Consider the following 19214-nt stretch of genomic DNA (forward strand, 5'->3'; position numbering starts at 1 on the left):
TTTTCTACCCGGGCCGTGCCTCCTCCGCCCCGCCCGCCGCATGCGCGCAGCCGGCCCGCGCTAGGCCGCGCTCCGCCCGCCGCCGCCCCGGGCCGCGCTCCGCTCTCCGGGCGCCGCCGCCCCCGCCCGCCGCCGCGATGATGATGATGGCGCTGAGCAAGACCTTCGGGCAGAAGCCCGTCAAGTTCCAGCTGGAGGAGGACGGCGAGTTCTACATGATCGGCTCTGAGGTGCGGCCCGCGCTGGAGCCGGGCCTGGGCCGGGCTGGGGGGTGCGGGGGCCGGACCGGGCCTGGGCCGGGCCGGGGGATGCGGGGGACGGGCCAGGCCGGGCCGGGGGGTGCGGGAGGCTCCGCTCAGGCCGGGCCGGGGGGTGCGGGGGCTGAGCCGGGCCAGGCCGGGCCGGGGGATGCGGGAGGCTCCGCTCAGGCCGGGCCGGGGGGTGCGGGGGCTGAGCCGGGCCAGGCCGGGCCGGGGGGTGCGGGGGCCGAGCCGGGCCAGGCCGGGCCGGGGGGTGCGGGGGCCGAGCCGGGCCGGGCCGGGCCGGGGGGTGCGGGAAGCTCCTCTCAGGGCGGTCACGGGGCGCAGGAGAGCCCTGGCGCGGGGGGAGCGGCCTTCCGGCGCCGCGGGTGCCCCGTGCCCCGGTGGGCGCTGCCCGGGGCCTCAGCCGTGCCGGGGACGGGAGGGAGCGGCGCTCCCCGAAGGCCGGCCCTGGGCCCCGTGCGGAGCGGATCCTCCCCGAGCGCAGCCTGGGGCCCCGCTCCCCATCGCCGAGAAGAATTTCTGCACGCAGTTGTTGAGCGGTTCGGGTTATTTCAAATGCTGCGGGGCAGCGAGTCGCACACGTGGGCCTTTGGATGGGCTCGGGAGCAGCACCAGAAGCGGGCAGGGCAGCTCCTTGTGCACAGGCTGGTCAGCGAAGAGCCGCGGGCAGTCTCAGCACCCCGGTGTCTGTGCTGGCACTGTGCTGTCCCGTGCTGAGAGGGCGTTGAGCCGCCCTGACAAAGAGCCTTATTCAAGCAAGAAACACTGGCCCTGTAGCACCAGGCAGACAGCTGAAAACAGGAAAAAAATGTTATAGCCCACAACTTGATGCAGGAAAGGGACTGCCATACCAGGGACATGGAGAAGGAAAAGGGTTGTCTTTTTATCTACCATTAATTTCTGTCTGTTGATGAGCACTGTAGAGTGAAAGATATAGGTAAAAACTAAGATCAAAAAAGAGTCTTCTCAAACAAGGAATAAAAACCTTGTTGTGTGGCAGTCTACCAGTGTCCTGGCAGTCTAAAATTTGATTTCAGAGTCTAGAAATAGTTGTGTTGTTCAGCAAGGCCTGCTGTAGCTTTCAGCACAGGTGAGGATCTCGTGCCAGGAGGAACAGAACTGCTCTACAGATGGTAAGTAAATCTGAAAGAGGACTATTGGCAGCAATCACACTTTTGATGTTCAAAGGGTTTTAAACAAAATACAAGTCTCTGGGCATTTGCTATAGTCTAGATGACGGGGAGGTTCAAAGTAAAACTAATGTGTCAGAGAACTGGGTATCTGGTTTAGTTTAATTCCAACTGAGCCTTGTGGAAACTGAAGTAAAGAAGGGGTAGGTTGTACAGAAACACATGCAAATGAATGGAGTGTTTTCCTATTAAATTTCCTATTATCGGTGGATGGGAGTTTTTTTTGGCTCTAGTGAAGTAAGACATCACCAGTGAAATAAGTGCTATAAAAATTTTGTTTTCTGTGTTGCCAGAAAAATCGCGATACTATTTGATGCCGAACACAGCACAAAAACCCAACAAAAACACCCAACTGTGAGAGGTCCTTCTTATCAGTAAAAAGAGCTGGATTCCTTCCAGCTTCTGCTGAAACTCTCCTGAGTGGAATGCCAGGCCACATGTCCCCTTCTCTTCCTGCAGGTGGGGAACTACCTGCGCATGTTTCGGGGCTCCCTGTACAAGAGGTACCCCTCGCTCTGGAGGCGCCTGGCCACGGTGGAAGAAAGGAAGAAGATTGTGGCCTCTTCACATGGTGAGAAGATGAGTTAACACCCCCAGTAATGTTTATAGAAAATTTTTGCCTCGAAGAACTGTTCCTGGCGATGCAGAAGCTTGTGCACCTCGAGGGCTGTGTGAATCACTTGAGATTGGCCCAGTGATGGAGCACCCTGCAAAGGTGTGGCACTGGCTCAGCCTGGCAACAAATAGCACCTGATCAAAAACGTTCTGAAATGGAAACATCCATCATGGCTACGTTCAGCACAAAGCAAAAGCCACATCTCCAAATCCATACAATATTTCAGAAGAGATTTTTGTAGACTAAGAGGGGTGTCTTTGTCTCTCTTATCAAATAGGCAGGAGTGCTGTAAGGATGCCCCATTGTGCATCTTTGTTTAACTTTGCTTCTTGCAGAGCTGGATGTTTGTGCCTGCCAGAATTTGTGGTGTGTTATACTGATGTGACTGCTACAGGGACAATATTGGTATTGTTTTTGTTGAGGGACCAATAGCAAGCAGTTAAATTTCTTAGCGATATGACTTTTTGTATGTTCTGTAGACTAAAGTATAATAAAAAGAATGGTTTACTCTGGGCTTATGTCTCTTTCCTCCAAGCATCCTGCTGACCTCTTGCTTTCTTTCTTCTCCCAACAGAAAATCAGCGGTCTCACAGTCCCCGAAGATGTAAGTCTCATCTGTGTGTTGTTCTTAGCTGTGCTAGAGGAAGAGCGTCCTCTGTGACCTTTGGTGCTATTGCAATAATAATGTCTAATCCTCTTCCTCTGATCTCTGTCTGATCCCATGCCTAACTCCTCTCCTTTCTCAGAACCTTAGCAGGACCCTCCAATGCAGATGGTCTCTGTCATTCAGCAAGAGCTGTCCTGAGCTCTCTCCCCCTTCCCCAGATCTTTAACAGCTTTTCAATCCTTGCCTCGCTGTTTCTGACCTTTAAGTCCACTGAGCATTGATTGTTTTCTGGGCCTTGTAAATATCTACAAGAAGATGAAGCCCAAAGGACACTTGTATCTCTGCGCTAGTCCCTCCTGCAGTGACAGAGAGGGTGTGTCACTATGTAGCTTGTTAATGCTACTGTGCTATGTAGCCTTTTTCCCTGTTAATTATTGCCATCTTTCCTGGTAATAGATCATGGCTACACAACATTAGCCACTAGTGTGACGCTGCTGAAGGCCTCTGAAGTGGAAGAGATCTTGGATGGAAATGATGAGAAGTACAAGGCAGTGTCTATCAGTACAGAACCTCCTACCTACCTCAGGTAAGCAGTGCTGATGAGGCTGAGCTCAGAACAGAGCTGCCTGGAAGGTGTCAGCTGGGGCAGGAAGCACCAGGAGTTGCAGAAGCCCAGGCTGTTGTGCAGGGCTTGTTTGCCAGTCTGCATTCAGTATTTGCAGTGCTGGACAAATGGGGATCTCCAGAGTGTAAGGATTGGGTTACTGCCCACATAAAACAGGAAGAAAAATCTAAGTGTTTGTTGATACAACTTCTTTTGCAATTACTGCATTCCATCTGTAACAGATGTTTTATGGAATGCTCTCTGCACACACTGCCTTTTGGAGACCTTGCATTTCTCAGCAGTCCTTTTTTAAAGTATAGACAGAAAATCCAAGTATGAATCTAATATTTATAAAGGTGCACCTGGATTCATATCTGATCTGAGCTGGAGAATGGCCTTCCAAGAGGCTGGTGTGGAACATGAGTTCCTGGTGGAACAGTAATGCTGATGGTCCCAGAATAAAATAGCAGGAACTCGTAATAGCACTTGAAGTTTAAAATGACACCATTCCTTAAGTAGCAGCAGTGGTGCTGAGGGCCTGCAGGTTAACATCCAGTCTCCTTCAGAGAACAGAAGGCAAAGAGGAACAACCAGTGGGTGCCAACCCTGCCCAACAGCTCTCATCACCTGGATGCCGTGCCGTGCTCAACAACCATCAACAGGAACCGCATGGGCAGGGATAAGAAGAGAACATTCCCTCTGTGGTAAGACAGCTTCCTGCTTCTGGAAAGTGGGATTATTTACCAAAAGGAGATGCTGCCAGGGTAGTACTGATGAGTTCATGTAATGTTGTGATTCATCCCCAGCTGACAAAAGACTTACAGGTCATTAACTTGGAGGTTCTTAGTTGAATTGTGTGTCCTGAGGCTCTGTTACAGTAGCCATCCATGGCTCAGAGTGGAGGCTTTCCTTTTGTCAGGAAAATGGTTCATTCTTTTCCTGATGAGTTCCTTCTACTTCCTGCTGATTTGCTGAGCAGTTGTCATTTGAGAAGCCTGCAGACCCTCTTTGTGAAGGATGGGCTGCTTCTCACTGATATGTACCAGTAACTTTGATCTAGTTTGTTTAGTGGAAAATGCTGCTGAAGCTCATGACTAATGTTTTTTTCCATTATTAAACTTAAGGCAACCAAGATAAGTGTAATCCTAGAACACTTGCTTGTTTTATTTGCAGGGGTGTGTTATGATAGATGTAATAAAAGGTGATAAACTGGTATTAGTTGCCACAGCCCTGTAAGCTTGCCTTGAGGAGTCTGTCTATAGACAGATCAGGGAGTTGGAGTGTGGGGATTGCTTCCAACAAATGTTGCCTTCCCTGTATGGGTGCCAGATGTGTCATGTGCTCGTTGCATATACTGTGTTGTTGCTCTCCACTTCAGCTTTGATGACCATGACCCAGCAGTGATCCATGAGAATGCATCCCAGCCAGAGGTTCTGGTTCCAATCAGGCTTGATATGGAAATTGATGGGCAGAAACTCCGAGATGCATTTACGTGGAACATGAATGGTATGTAGCACAGAGAGTTTCCTGAGGCTGGAGAGATAAAGTTGTGTCCACCACCAAATGTCCTTGTCCCATATAGACAAAGTTTTAAAGCTCTCCTACTCTGGAGGGTATTCAGTGCTTGCATCTCTTAGCAAATGCTCTGCCACTTCCATGAGTTGCAGTCATTCCTGGACACATGTAGTCTGAAGAGTTTAACTGGCAGATTTTCCAAGCCAGTTCATCAGCTCAGTGGTCTGAGAGTGCTCTTAGCTGAGGTTAATGACTATGGCTTCTGTGGCCACACTGTCTGGATACCATGGAGCAGGTAAAGAAGGCTGTAAGTCCCTGTATCAGTGTGTCTGCCCTTACAGACCTGGTACAAAACACCCTTTAAAAAGCAAAAGGTAATGCATTTGGGATTCCCTTTGTCACCTTCCCTGTGGGATTTTGTGTGTTCCGTAAGAGGCAGACATTAATTTGTGAACTGAAGTTCACAGTGTTCATTCTTGTTCTGTAACAGAAAAACTGATGACCCCAGAAATGTTCTCCGAGATTCTTTGTGATGACCTGGATTTGAATCCTCTGACCTTTGTCCCTGCCATTGCCTCTGCCATCCGACAGCAGATCGAGTCGTACCCGACTGACAGCATCCTGGAGGATCAGTCAGACCAACGAGTTATCATTAAGGTAACACAGGAAGGCAGTAGAATGAGAGCTGAACCATTTGGATTTCTCCAGTTATGTTATAGGGGACTAAGAGTACAAAAGCTTCCCTCAGAGCAAAGGAGCTCTTAATTCCAGGCCTCCAACCAGATTCCCCTTTGTGTTATGTATTGGGAACAGAACTAAGGTGACAGATGATTAAACATCTGTGTGCCCAGCCTTTGAGATGGTGAAATAGTTCTGTTTTAACTGAACTTCATCTTCCTTTGGAAGAGCTGAACCTTGGTGAGCAATGCTGAGTTGTCTTCATGCTACTGAAATGAAGAATTCAGTTAAAGAGTTCTGCAGATGAGCTAGAACTTACTGCTCTGTTCTCTTCAGCCTCTGCCTCATCAGTTCAATCACCTTGGACAAAACTTGTGAAAGTGGAAACAAATAACCTGTGTCTTCCCTTATCTCCAGCTGAACATCCATGTAGGAAACATCTCCCTCGTAGACCAGTTTGAGTGGGACATGTCAGAGAAGGAGAACTCCCCAGAGAAGTTTGCCTTGAAGCTGTGCTCAGAGCTGGGCCTGGGCGGGGAGTTTGTCACGACTATTGCCTACAGCATCCGGGGACAGCTGAGCTGGCACCAGAAGACCTATGCCTTCAGGTATGAACTGCCAGCTCCTTGTCTGCCTCTGGGGGTGTTTGTACTTCATGGGCATTTGCATCAATGCATCTGAAAACAGCTGACCTGATTAGGAAGGTTTTGTTTGAAATTAGTCCTTATGGCTTACACCCATTCTGTCCATCTTAACATTTTTTTTTTGGTGCTTGTGCCTAAATATCTTTTCCCAATGGGTCTAATACATTTCAGGACCAAATATTGATGAAATGTCAGCTTCTGTTGCCAGAATTAATTAACAGGGATAGCCCCTCTTCTAATGTAAAGTCATGATGAGCCCCAGATACATTTTTTATTCTGTTGGCTTTGCCTAACATGAGCCATCCACTGTTTCAAGCTTTGGTTGTTTGAACTTAGGCTGATGAAAATGTACCTCTCTGCCCAGGCTGATGTCAGATGTGGGTTGATCACAGGCCTTTTTCACAGCTGGAATGCAGCATTTTCAGGTTTCATTAGTCAGCCTTGTAATTTGTCTCCTAAATGGCTTCCAGTTGTGCTGTGCAGCATTCTGTGGTGAGTTCCTGCACTGATGTTATCCACAGCACAGTGCTGAATCTGCAGCTGTAACAGTCCTTTAATGTACACTCTGAGGGTTTGTGACCGTGGGTCATGGTGACAGTCAAGGAAGTTTAAGAGTTCAGCAAATGCTGTATTTGCAGAGGAGGGACACCAGTTTTGTAGGGGTCAGTTCAAGCAAGCAGCCCAGGGAAATGTGCCCAGCCCCACTCTACCTCAGGCAGAGGACAGGGAGTAGTTGGAGTGGGAGTAAGCAAAGAGGAGCTGGGGACTGTGGGGAAGCTGGCTGCTGCCATGAGCTCTGCTCCTTCTTCCTGCTCCATCCAAAAGTTTCCTGTCTGGTCAGCCTTCTGTGAGAAATAGACCCTGATCTGCTCTGGCCTGGTTGCTCTTCCACTGGCCTCACTCTGCTTCCTCTAGGTATGGTTTTTATCCTGCCGGTCTTTCACAGCAATTGCATGGTTCTAAAGTGATCCCCAGAGTGATTCATGTTAGAAAATGGAAAGGGACCCTTTGGCACATGTGAATTAAGCTCTGAATTAAATTGTTAGATTGTGCATTCATCTTGCTGATCTCCCTTGGAAGGTGGGAGGTGCCTTCTACCTTTCCCTCCACAGCCTTGGACTGATACTTGCAGTTCTGGCTTGGGACTACATCCTGCAGCAACAACAAAGCAGTGGGGTGGGCATTCCTGAGGAGTGATGGGAGCTGGCAGGGTGGTAGATGAGAGCCTGACCCATGCTGTGTCTGCATTGTGGCCTGCAGTGAAGTGTCTGTCCCTCCTGCCTGTGCTCCTCCATCTACTGCAGATATCCAGGAAAGTAGTCTGTGTAGTGTTGGCTCTTGGGATGGGGTTCATTTCTCCCTTTGCTTCTGCTCAGTTGCTGGAACTTGCAGCAAGTGAAGATTTAGTCAGTACTGCCCAGGCTCATGTTAATGCCAGTTTCACTATTGTCTCCAAAAGCATATGTTGGGCCATGGTACCCAAGGGTGATTGCTCTTAGGGTAGTTCAAACAGGCAGATTTCAGGCCTTCTTTACGCTGTGGCAGTATTGCAAGAGGGAGAACAAAAAACTAAAAAAGGAACCCCACCAGAACAAAGTACATAGACATGAGCTGTTCAGAGAGAAAAAAACCACGTAATTGAAACCTCATTTATTTTTGTCATAGTACAAACATGTCCTCCTCTCTTCCCTTTTTTCTTCTAGCAAAGGAGTACTTTTGAAACCTTACAGTGATTAATAATATTTGGGTTCTGTGGTTGGATAGTTCCTGAATTTCCAAACCACAGGAGTGGTGGTTGCTCCAAAATCATTCCGTTGATGTAAGGAAAGGGTCTGCTTTAGATGCATCAAAGGAACTTTAGTATCTCAAGGGACTGGGGATTTTGAGAAATCATGTGCCTCTTAATCATCTGAGGGAGAGGTGAAACTGTCTTTTAGTTGATGAAAGCCAGGGCACTTTTTTCAGCTGGGCTGCTCTGTGCAAAACAAGGAGAGCCTGAGGTCCAGTGGCAGGCAGGACTGGAGGCACACAGGTGACTGCTGCTGTGGGATTTTCAGGGCAGTGTGGGCTGTGGTGTTCCCTCCTGTGTGCTGAGTGTTTCTGGTGGCAGCACACAGCACCTCACAGCCAGTTTTGCCTTTGAGACCTGAGTGATGGCACAGGTTCTCCCACACACCAAACCCACGTGCCTGAGGAGTCACCTTTCCATAAGGTGATGCTCCCTGCTTTGTGGTGTGCCCCTGACACTGCTGCCTGAGGCAGTGCCTTGCTCTTCTGAGATCCCTGCAGCTGACAGTGCCCCTCAGCCATTCTGGCAGCAGCACCTTCCTCCTCATCAGGAAAAAACAATGGAGGAGGAGCTGTCTTAGTGTAGAGGTTGGGAGACGAGGAAGGATTTTTCAGTTTCTTTCTGATTCTTTGCTAAAGAAATGTGGTACCTGAGTTGCCTTGCAGTTAGGTTATGCATGAGTCCAGCTTTCCATCCCCTGTTTAATTCAGTGAATGCTCCGTGTTATGCATAGTGAGGTAGAGATCATGCTATCACTAACAAAATCCCAGTTAATATCTAATTTTGCCTGGAATGTGTGGCATTCTAGGACTAAGACGAAATTCCTGGGTTGAAGTGTTGTTTAGTGGATGGCAGCAGTACTGGAAGTATATTTGATTAAAGCTTCCTCCCTGGACCAGATACCAAAGGCCCTGGATTAATTTTTCATGGTGGAATTACTTTGAAGACTTGTTATTTTAGATTATTATCTTTGATGCAGATGTTGTGTGTTCCCATGATGATTAGCATTTGAGTTCTTTCCTGAGGGAATGAGAGTGCTGAAATCCTGTGTAGGGGTGCACGTCCCTGGGGAGGGGGCCAGATGTGTGTGCACACCTGTCCCAGGGCTCCTCTCACACACACACTTCTGCAGCTCAGCCTGAGCCACTTTGGAGAATTCAAAGCAAACATTTACATTCCAAGGCTCCTCTATATTTATGCTGGGCTTCCGGCTCCACTGTCAATATTTGGGAAGCTACTCTTGGTCAGTTCCTGTTGACTTTTACTGAAAAGCAGCTAGTGAAGCAGTAAATATTTTGTGCATGTGGTAATACAGCTGGTCAGGGCAGAGGAATCTCTGAGGAACAGATCTTGTGACCTGGGGCACAGCCTGGTGTTACATTGCTTGTTAGCCACAGCAGGTCCTAAAGGACTGCTCTTTGCAGTGTCAGGCTCCCAGGAAAGGCAGATTTTTGCCAGGGAAGAACTGTCAGGGGTGTGCTGGGCAAATTCCAGCTAGGAAGTGAGAGCTGCAGCACAGGCAGGCTGGACAGGGAGCCCTGGGAACACTCCCAGCTCCTGGGCTGCGCTGGGAGAAGTGCTCCCATGACTGAGGGCCTGGGAGGAGCTGTGCCTTTTGGGGCTGAACCCTGCCAGCCAGGGATGTGACAGCCTGTGTGGGAAAGAATTGCAGGTCCAGCACAAACCCCTCTGCAGTGGTGGCTGGAGATGGGTGTAGCTGCTTTCCCAGGAACCTCAGATTCCACAAGGGTGTAACCAGGAGCCTGTGGTGACCAGGGACCAGACTGTACTAAGCAGAGCAAAGAGGAATGCTGAAGCCTGAGACACTGTAAATGACACTCTGCTGTCCCTGGGCTGGTGGCTGATGGATGTTGCTTTGTTGCCCTGTGCCCTGCCCTCAGTGAGAACCCTTTGCCCACTGTGGAGATCGCGATCCGCAACACGGGGGACGCTGACCAGTGGTGCCCTCTCCTGGAAACCCTCACAGACGCTGAGATGGAGAAGAAGATCAGAGACCAGGACAGGAACACAAGGTACTGCCACTGCTTTGGACAGTTCTCTTGCCCTGTCCCTTGGACAGAAGCTCCAAGCTTTGATGTTTGTCTTTCCCTACTGAGAGCTAACTGGCAGGATGTCAGCCTTGCTCACAACAGAAGCTTTAGCTTCAGGGTGTTTAGCTGTCATCACCTTCCTCCATTGAAATGTCTGTTCTACCATCTGTTTGCAGGAAGTTTCCTTTTTTTTAAACTAATTTTTTTTTTTTCATTTTCCTGGGCTCTTATCTTGTCCAGGGTAGTTGCTTGTATAGGAAGGCATGAGTCAAACATATTGGAGTTTCATGCACTGTCATGCTCCCTAGAATCCTGCCACAAAGCTTCCTTTTATGTAGTGTAAAGTTCAGTTTGATGTAGCAATGGGCAAGCTCCCAGCTCTAGCCTGAGTGATGCCAACCTGTTTGCCAGCACTGGGAGCACTGTGTAGTTCCAGGAGAAGCTCTGCCCACCAGAGACCTGCAGAGTGATGTTAGACAAGCAGTTGAGAGCTTGCACCTACTTGATGAAATCCTTCCTGGTGGATATGAAGGATTGGCTGGTATCTCTCCAAAAGATACATTGTAGAAACAGTAAATATACTGGCTCAGCTCTTTCCCAGGATGTTTTTTTAACTGCTGATTAACAGTAGCACAGTCATTTTGTGTATCAGCTGTGGCTGACTGAAGAGTTTACAGTAGCAATTGGTTCAATCCAAGTTAATGAGAAAAGTGCCCTAACAGCTGTTAGTGAAAGCAGCGTCTTTGCCTTATCACCAGGGGCACTCTCAGGTGACTGAGGAGTTCTGTCTAGGAATAAACCTGTCTACAAAGCTGACAAAGCTGTGCAGCCTCCCCAGCAGCATTGTTTTTGGTCAGCCTCCCATGTCTGTAACATGCACTTACTGTACCTCTCTCTCTCCCTTAGGCGCATGAGACGTTTGGCCAATACTGCTCCAGCCTGGTAGCCTTCCTCTTGTGACACTGGTGCTCTTCCTACAGACTTTATCCCTATTCCTCTCCCCAGATGGATCTAGAATTGGCAGGGGTCTTTCTGTCTCTGAAGGGGACACACATTCCACTTGCCACGAGTTCCCAGTACTGCTGACTTCTGCCCCCCTCCACCCAGTGCCACGTGCCCAGAATGCTGAGTGAGCAGCATGACCTAGCTGGGACCTGTGGCAGGTGTTGGAGCCCTTACATACCTGTGTGTGGACAGTGTAAAGATTCTTTTCTATAGGTGCAACATGCACTCCTAGGACAACTTTTTAAATAAAAGGAATGCATACAATGTAGGCTGAGTTCAGTCAGTTTGCATGAACAGTGAATCTCACCATGTTTTGTGCTGTTCTGGTAACTGAGCAGTCCCAGGGCCTAATATTAATGCTTTTGGGTAAAGTGCTGAACACTCACATGCATTCACTTTTCCTGAGTGCTTTACTTCAACAGGTACAACAGCCCAAAACCTTTTAGTACAGGGGAAAGTGAGAAGATTTAGAACTAGAAGCAGCACACACTCTAAGGGTTGGTCTGTTACCAGACTTGGCACAGTCTGTAATGACCTCAGGGAGGTATTCAGCTGGTTTACTCAACAAGGTAGAAGAGTTTAACTGAAATCACAGGCTTAAGAGTCATTTCTGTCAGATGTCAGCCTGGTTTGTGGTCATCCCTGTTTTTTGTGAAGAGTGCATCTGGAAAACAGCACAGTCTTTGCACTGGCACAGCAGGCAAAGCCTCCAGTCACTGAGATTGGAGCTTCTCTGCAGCCATTGCCTTTGCTGTGCTCACTGTCAGCACACAACACTGCCAGCTGCACTGCACAGAGCACTCAAAGCAAAGTGGGTGTCATGAATGCCCTTAGCACTGCAGTGTCAGCATTTTGCAACCCAAGAAACAACCTGTCTTTCTCTAGGGAGTTTAAAAACAAAATCCACTGAAGTGAGATTTAAAGAAAAATCCAAGCTTGCTTACCAACTAATTAGAATCTGTCTTGCTGTTGAGGTACCCCATCTCTTTGATAGAGTTCCTACCATTCACTGCCAGAACTGATGAGTCTTGCAAGCAAGGCAGATTTTGCTGGCAGCCTGACAGTTATGTTCAGGCCTTTATGATAAAGCCATAGGTTTTATGATCCTTGCTGATCCACCCACCCTGCTAGCACAGTCAAAAAACACTTTCTGGCCTTAATTTATCATGTTTAGACTTGAGTAATAACAGAGCCAGTTCTGATTCCTGGGTGGGAGGGAACTTTTTCCAGATGTTAGTCTGCAGAAACTGAAAACTTGCAATTTAGTAATAATATTATTCAGTCTTATCCTAGGCTCCTGTTCCAGAGTGGTACTCCATGTATTACTTCATATTAGAGAGGTTAAAAGGTTATTTGAGCAAGGAAGACAAACCTTAGCCTCCCATGTAAAACATGTTTTGGCTCATGGACATAAAAACTCTGAGCCTTCCTGAGAACACTTCAGCCTTCCTTTGTTATATGACTGGGGACTTCTGCCAGCAGCCTCTTCAGGGAATTTGACTAAAATAAGTGTGAAACTGCTGTAGCCTTGAATTAGCATCTGTGGTGCAGTTTTTTTAATTGCTGTGAAGTTTGTGATTACTAATCCTCAAGTTCACAATGAGGTGCAGGCACTGAAGGATTTCAGCACCTCTCTGCTTCTCAAGGCCAGAGGGGCTGTACAAATTGTTCCTCAGAGCAGCCAGGGACAAAGCAGGACAGTTGAGAAAGATGGGAACTTCAGCCAGCTTTCTTCATGTAGCATTAGGACTATGGGGAACAGCCAGGAGCAGCTTTCTTGCTCTGCAATCACAATGCCTTGGGTTTATCTGGTACCCCACCTAAAAGCACAGCCCCACTGTTAAATTTCAAAGCCCCATCTCAGGCACTTTACAACAACAGCTGGAGACTTCAAAGAGAAACTCCTTCTAGGGACTGAAACCCCAGCTCTGTTGTCATTATTCTTAGTGCCACTGTATCTTCTAGAACAAATTACCACCAGCACAGGCCTCTCAGCCTCTTTGCAGAGGGAAGCGTAAGTGCACCAAGAGTTTGTTCAAATCAGGTCTGAGCTTTGATAGTGTTTTATTAGAAGACCACTGGGGAGGGGGAGTTGGTGTGTGCGGGGTTCTGTGGGTGTGCTTAATCAGATGCTGGTTGCTCCCATTTCATAGCTTGGTGGTGGTTTGCAGGTCTGAGCAGGCAGCACTGTTAGAGTGAGCTGCTGTAAGATTCCATGTGTGCAGACTCCTTTGAGGTTGGGTACAAGCACAGTGGCTACTGTGTTAGCAAGGGTGATCAGATCCATTGCATACAGGTGTCAGGGGAGGGATGAGCTAATTTCATTTTCCCCTGAAACTCAGATGTTTAAGTTTCAGAACTAAAAAATTCAACAAGAGTGGAATTACACTGCAGGTGCAGACAGTCTTTATTGCCAGTGTCAAGTGCTGCTTCCAGCCACTGCCTGGAACAAGTGTCCAGCTCAGTCCCTTTGTCCTTCCCAGGCACCCCTTTATCCAATTAGACATCCCCCACACTCCTCATGCTCTGCAGCCCTGCTGAGAGAAGAGGGAAAGGGCATCTTCCAGCCTTGCCCACCAGAAAAGAAAATCCCAAACCTGGCAGTTTTGAGCAAATTCCTGATGATTTGCTGCCTCTGCCCCTGGCAGAAATGGACACACAACTGAAAAATAAAGACTTTAATGTAAAGACTCTTTGGAAACAACCACCAGAAAAGGAGTGGGAGACATAGAGGGAAGAAAGAGGCTGAGCTGCATTCTACCATGGTACAGAACTACTTCACTGAAAGCCCACAAAGAGGTCTCACAAGAGTGAGGGCCAGGTGCACCTTTGTACAGAGGGCTTGACCTGGCACCCAGCGAGTCATTGACAGCAGGAGGAGGAACTGGTTTAACACCCATTTCATAGTTATTCCACACCAGGGAGCTGAGGAGCCATCACAGCTTCAGCCCTGTCCCTAGAACAGCTCTAAGCATTCAGTTCTTGTGTGCAAAGCTCTGTGGATCCACTTGGTGCAGGGGGAGGATGGGTTACCCACACAAACAGCGACACACTACACATCGGAATGGCAACTGGTGTTATTCCAGTGGGATCTGGGCCACAGCCACAGTCCAGCCAGGAGGGAGGAGTCTGGCCACACGAAGAAGTTCCCCATGCTACTGTGGATGCTGCTGCTCGTTCTGGTCGTGGTCTCTAGGCTGGTGTTCTGGACGATCCTCAGGGAGAGGGTTGTAATTGGGATCCTCTTCAGGTGTGTCAAAAACCATCTTCCTGGCAAGGGACATGCCCGTCCCAGCAGGCAGGTTAGGAATCTGAGCTGAGGATGACAAACCCCCAGCCCTCCTAGGAACACCCTGGCCCTCTGTCAGCCACAGCCACTGGCCCATTGCAGCATCACCAACCATTCTTGGGCTCAGCTCAACACACAGTGATGACAGTACCTCCTTCCTGATCACGTCAGAGCTGACTGTCAGTGCACAGAGCAGAACTATTCTTAAACTATGAAACTACATCAGAAAAAATCCTGCCTCCATCCAGCATTTCCACAAGCAGTAAGCAGATTCTAGTTCTACCAGCAAGCTGAAGGTAGCAGCAGCTGCTGTGTGGGCCCTGTACACAGGTATATAATGTGCAAATAGTGCAGCAATCCATGGCCTGTGGAGCTGAGGTGCTGGCAGCAGGCAGTTGCCTCTTACGGTCACAGTTTGCTATGGAAGTGATCAAGTTGAGAAAGCCCACAGTAAAGCCCAGAAAGAATCAACTTTACTTACAGAAAGCTGGGGGTTAACAGCAACTTCTTTCCTCCAGGCTGATTGGGGAAAACATCTTCCAAGAAATAATAGATATGACCCACTGCAATCCCTGGGGAGAGATGGCACCAAGGTCAGCCACAGCTGCAACTCCTTTGCCAGCTGAACCAGAGCTGCTGGGCCAAACTCTAAGAACCCCCCAACTGTGTGCCCACATCCAGCTCCTCCAGAGCCAGGGATGCTGCAGGTTGCTGTGATCAGCAGCCAGGGAGCCCAGTAGCCTGAGGGCAGCATTGCACACCCAGGAGACCAGACACAGCAGTGTCAGAGCTCAGCATACCCAGCTTTACCACCACAGACTGACACACCAAAAAGCAGGTCACAAGCAAAAGCCCAGGCCTGAGCCCAGCCACCCAGAAACCCAGGCAGCTCACTTGGGAAACCAAACAGGTCAGGTGAATCAAGAGGAGGTGCCAGTGTCCCAGTGGCACTGATGGGGACTGAGCACTGAGGCTGCAAGGTGGCCTTGTTGCCATCACCCACCAGCTGTGACTTACCCAGCAGGTCGATGATGATGGAGTTGCCCAGGAGCAGAGAGAATCCCATCAGGACCCAGGGCAGGAAGGGGGCTTGGAAGTTAAGAAGCCCAAAAAAGTTCATGCGGATGTAAGGGTTCCTGCGACTCCACACGTACACCAGCATGATGGTGAAAGCCTGGCCCAGGAAAAACAGACTGGCAAAGAGTCCAAACAGCTGGGAACTACCGAGTCAAGGAAAAACCCACCCACCCTGTGCACACCTCCAGCACAGGAAACCCAAACTAGAGACAGCTTATCACAGCATTCCCAGATGTGTCCCATGTCACCAAGCCTCTCCTGGCTGAGATACTGAGCACCACCATCCCCACACACATCTCCCTCCGTGCCACCCCAGAACAAGACACTCTGGAGGGCACATGCAGGTTGCTCACTCCTTAAGCTGATGTCTACAACCACCAGAGACCAGAGGGCTCTGCAGTCACCTTTGCAAAATGAACACCAAAATGACCCTCAAAGAAGGGCTTTCACATTCTTACAGCACTTGGGACAGCGGTATATCTTAACAGCTAGCTCACGTCCAGTATCTGCCTTCTACAGAAGTTCAGTAGTGGGATGGCTCTTGGAATTCACAGTCCTCTTCTTCAGAGCATGAGGAGACAGAGAAAGTCAAAATTTTCCCCCGCCCTTGTTGTAGTTGGACTCTAAATCCAAGTCTGACCAGGCATGTGGCTGCTGCAGCCACCTGGCTTCTAATGGCTCCCACAGCTTCATGCAGAGCTCCGTGGGGACAGCAGTGCTCTGGGCCATCTGCATAAGACAGCAGAAGATAAGAAGGTTTATGCTTGGGAGGGAAATAAATTTCGCCATCAGATTGCTGTGTTGTGAAAAGAAGTTAAGAACTGTGTGATGGTAACTCCAGCTACTGACAGCCACAAGCTCTGGGCTCACAGGTGCTGAGTATGTGGGAACCCACTCCTTGTCCTCATGGCTCCATGTTCTTGCCCCTGTGCTGAGCCAGCCTCACAACACAGGCACAGCCATGCTGCACTCACCAGAGCTGTCATGGCCCTGGCACAGCTGGACAGGTTCCTGCAGCAGAACACGTGGCCTCCTTTTGAGCTGAGCCTCCTGAGCACTCTGCCACGTGTCCTTCAGGGATGGGGCAGCCCAGCCCCTTGCCAGGGCCTTCAGCCCTGACAGCAGCACAGCCACAGGCACTTTTCTCCTCCAAGCACACGGGGTGAGGCACTGGGCAAGCCAAGGGTGGGAAGGACGAGGAGCACAAGCTGTGCCATGCAGCCAGAAGCTGCCCCTGCTCCACCTGCTCAGCAGAGCTCTCCCAGGCCTCAGGGCACGGCTGGCAGCCTGGGGCACAGGCCCTCTGCCCTGGGGCACCAAGGAGGTTTGTGAAGCAGCTGTGCTGCTCAGCAGGCAGGCACCTGCTCCACAGCACACCTGGACACAGACAAGCCCTACACTGCCCACAGCGTCTCAGAGACAGCGAGGAGCCTCAGCCAGCCCAAAAGGATACTGTCATGAGAAAGCCTCCAAAGAGGAACATGAAGACAAAGTCAGCCGTCCTCCCACGGAAGGAGCCTTCTTCCAGCATGCGGCAGTACCTGTACCTGAGGGCAGGAGAAGGGAGGGGTTGCAGTATAGGAAATTAACAGCTGGCCACCCTGGGCCCACAGCAGGACTGCCCAGAACAAGCTGCTGCAAGCTCTTGCATCCCAGGAGCTCAGCCCAGAGCAGAGCAGCGCAAGCTTCACCCCACTGACCCCATGGGCAGAGAGGCAGTGCTGTGCTTCAGCCAGAGCTCACCCCAGGAATGGACACTGCTCTCCAGCAAGGGCCACGGCAGCAGCACTGCCAGCTTCCCTTTAGGCAGGGTCTGCCCCGCAGCAAGCACAGATGGAGGGCCAGGAGGGCTTCAATTCAAGAGCCAAGGGAAGGACCCACAGCCCCAGAGTGCTGCCAAGGCAAGCCATGCTGGGGAGGAAGATGGATGGGGGGAGTTGCATCTAAGCCAAAATGGGAGCAGAGAACTTCACTGAGACCAAAGGATACAGAAATATCATGTTGAAAAAGAAACTGAATCCCAGGGGCCCAAAAAAGAGGAAGTTGGTGATCAGCCTCCATATCTGAAAGAGAAGAGAGAGGAGAGAGAAAAGGAGGTGGACAGAGGTCTCTCCTCACGACACGCAGGGCAGCCCATCACAGTGTCCACAGGGAATGAATGCTCAGACATGCACCTGTCCCTTCAGAACTACCCAGGACAGCTGCTCCATCCTCCAGTGGTTCCTCCTTACGTGGCACCCTGATACATCAGAGTGTCTCACCTTTCCAGGTATGGAGAAGAAGATTTCTCTACTTCTCTAGAGAGGTCAAACAGCCAAATTCAGCACCCAGAGCCCAATCAATTACTTTTCATGCCTCTCTACAACAAAGCCCTCTCCAGCAGCCGCACACGGTGTATCAGTGGGGAGAGAGATGGGTTTGAGCCAAGGAAGGGCCAGGGCGGTGTGTGCGGCAGGAAGGCTGAAGGAGCTCCGGGCTCGCAGGTGCCCGAGCCGGGCCGGGCCGGGCCGCCCTGGGGCTGCCCCCGGCTGGAGCAGCGGGACACGAGCCCCGGCATGACACAGCACCCGGAGCCCGAGCGAGGCCTCACCTGGAACTTCCTGAAGATGAGGTCGGGGTTGAAGTACAGCTGGAAGGGGGTGATGAACTCCAGCTGCTGTGGGAGACAGGCAGAGCAGCTGCCATCACGCGCTGCCCTCGGCCGGGCCCGGCCCCCGCCCCGCGGCCCCCCGCCCCCCGGCGCGGCCCCCGCTCACCACGGCGGCGGTGGTGAGCACGCAGGCGGTGGTGTAGGCGCGGGTCACGGCCGGCATGCCCAGGTACTCCTGCGCGAAGCCCTGGTACGCCATGGCCGCGCCGCTCCGCCCGCCCGACGCGGCGCCTTTAACGCCCCCCCCCCGCGCCGCCGCGAGCCCCGCCCCCGCGGGGAGCGCCCGGCCAATCCCCGCGCGACAGGCGGCGCGCCTCAGCCAATGGGAGCGCGCCTCATGGCCCCGGCCCGCGGCCGCCGCCAACCCGGAGCGGCCCCGCCCCGCGGCCGCGGCAGCGCCGGGGCTGAGGGGCAGGGGCGGGGCAGAGCGCGGCTGAGGGGCAGAGCGCGGCTGAGGGGCAGAGCGCGGCTGAGGGGCAGAGCGCGGCTGAGGGGCCGGGGCGGCTGAGGGGCCGGGGCGGCTGAGGGGCAGAACGCGGCTGAGGGGCAGGGGTGGCTGAGGGGCAGGGGCGGCTGAGGGGCAGAGCGCGGCTGAGGGGCAGAACGCGGCTGAGGGGCAGAGCGCGGCTGAGGGGCAGAACGCGGCTGAGGGGCAGAGCGCGGCTGAGGACCTGGGCTTGGGCGGCACGCGGGGCTATGCCCCGGGTCCCGGGACAGTGACACTGACCCGCCCGGCTGGGGAAGCCTCCGCCCGCCCCCTGCCGCGGCCGAGGGAGCCGCGCTGCGCTCAGCGGCGGCCCCGCAGTGTCCCCCAGAGCCGGGGGCTCTCAGCGCGGTGTTCCCCCGCTGGCTCTGAGGGAGAGGAGCCCGCTGGAAGAGGGACGGCGGTGCCGCTGCCTCAGCCCGGGTGTGTTGCCGCTTGCTTGGCTGATCAGAAGGATCTGTATTCACTAAGGGCTTGGGGTTTTCAGTAATTCCTGCTGGAACCTATCCTGCAGGATAGGATGCTCCTGATGGAGCAGTGAGGCGCTTGCCCAGGCTGCGCGAGATCGCACCGAGCTGTCAAGGCCGCTGGAAGAAACCGAGAGATGTGTGGTGCCCCCGGGTGCTGAGGGGACCCGGGAGAGGCAGCAGCGCTGCACGCAGCTCTCGGGAGGAGCAGGGTCTGTCTGCCCTCGGGAGGAGCAGGGTCTGTCTGCCCTCGGGAGGAGCAGGGTCTGTCTGTGCCCTCAGGAG

General features: G+C 51.7%; 2 protein-coding genes across 5 annotated transcripts; one reads left to right on the top strand and one right to left on the bottom strand.

Moving 5' to 3' along the window:
* The first annotated feature begins 37 nt into the window (after positions 1-37).
* On the top strand, positions 38-11226 carry SMARCB1 (SWI/SNF related, matrix associated, actin dependent regulator of chromatin, subfamily b, member 1). 2 transcript variants are annotated; one of them, XM_064392074.1, is made up of 10 exons: positions 38-230; positions 1913-2024; positions 2644-2673; positions 3133-3262; positions 3847-3984; positions 4659-4786; positions 5286-5452; positions 5891-6081; positions 9808-9939; positions 10864-11226. In XM_064392074.1, exons 1-10 carry the CDS (start codon positions 138-140, stop codon positions 10901-10903), a joined length of 1161 nt encoding a protein of 386 aa, XP_064248144.1. In that variant the 5' UTR covers positions 38-137; the 3' UTR covers positions 10904-11226. The 2 variants fall into 2 exon arrangements, with proteins under 2 accessions (XP_064248144.1, XP_064248145.1); XM_064392075.1 differs by lacking the exon at positions 38-230 and adding an exon at positions 1375-1396.
* A 2399-nt stretch (positions 11227-13625) lies between these two features.
* Positions 13626-18217, bottom strand: DERL3 (derlin 3). 3 transcript variants are annotated; one of them, XM_064392077.1, is made up of 7 exons: positions 18085-18217; positions 17919-17984; positions 17318-17391; positions 16782-16875; positions 15269-15464; positions 14733-14823; positions 13626-14232 (listed from the first exon to the last, which is right to left on the bottom strand). In XM_064392077.1, exons 1-7 carry the CDS (start codon positions 18175-18177, stop codon positions 14118-14120), a joined length of 729 nt encoding a protein of 242 aa, XP_064248147.1. In that variant the 5' UTR covers positions 18178-18217; the 3' UTR covers positions 13626-14117. The 3 variants fall into 3 exon arrangements, with proteins under 3 accessions (XP_064248147.1, XP_064248148.1, XP_064248149.1); XM_064392078.1 differs by having other exon boundaries at positions 17919-17981; positions 18085-18216; XM_064392079.1 differs by lacking the exon at positions 17919-17984 and having other exon boundaries at positions 18085-18216.
* Positions 18218-19214: the final 997 nt, after the last annotated feature.

The sequence above is a fragment of the Passer domesticus genome, chromosome 17 (assembly GCF_036417665.1).
Source record: "Passer domesticus isolate bPasDom1 chromosome 17, bPasDom1.hap1, whole genome shotgun sequence".
Classification (NCBI taxonomy): domain Eukaryota; kingdom Metazoa; phylum Chordata; class Aves; order Passeriformes; family Passeridae; genus Passer; species Passer domesticus.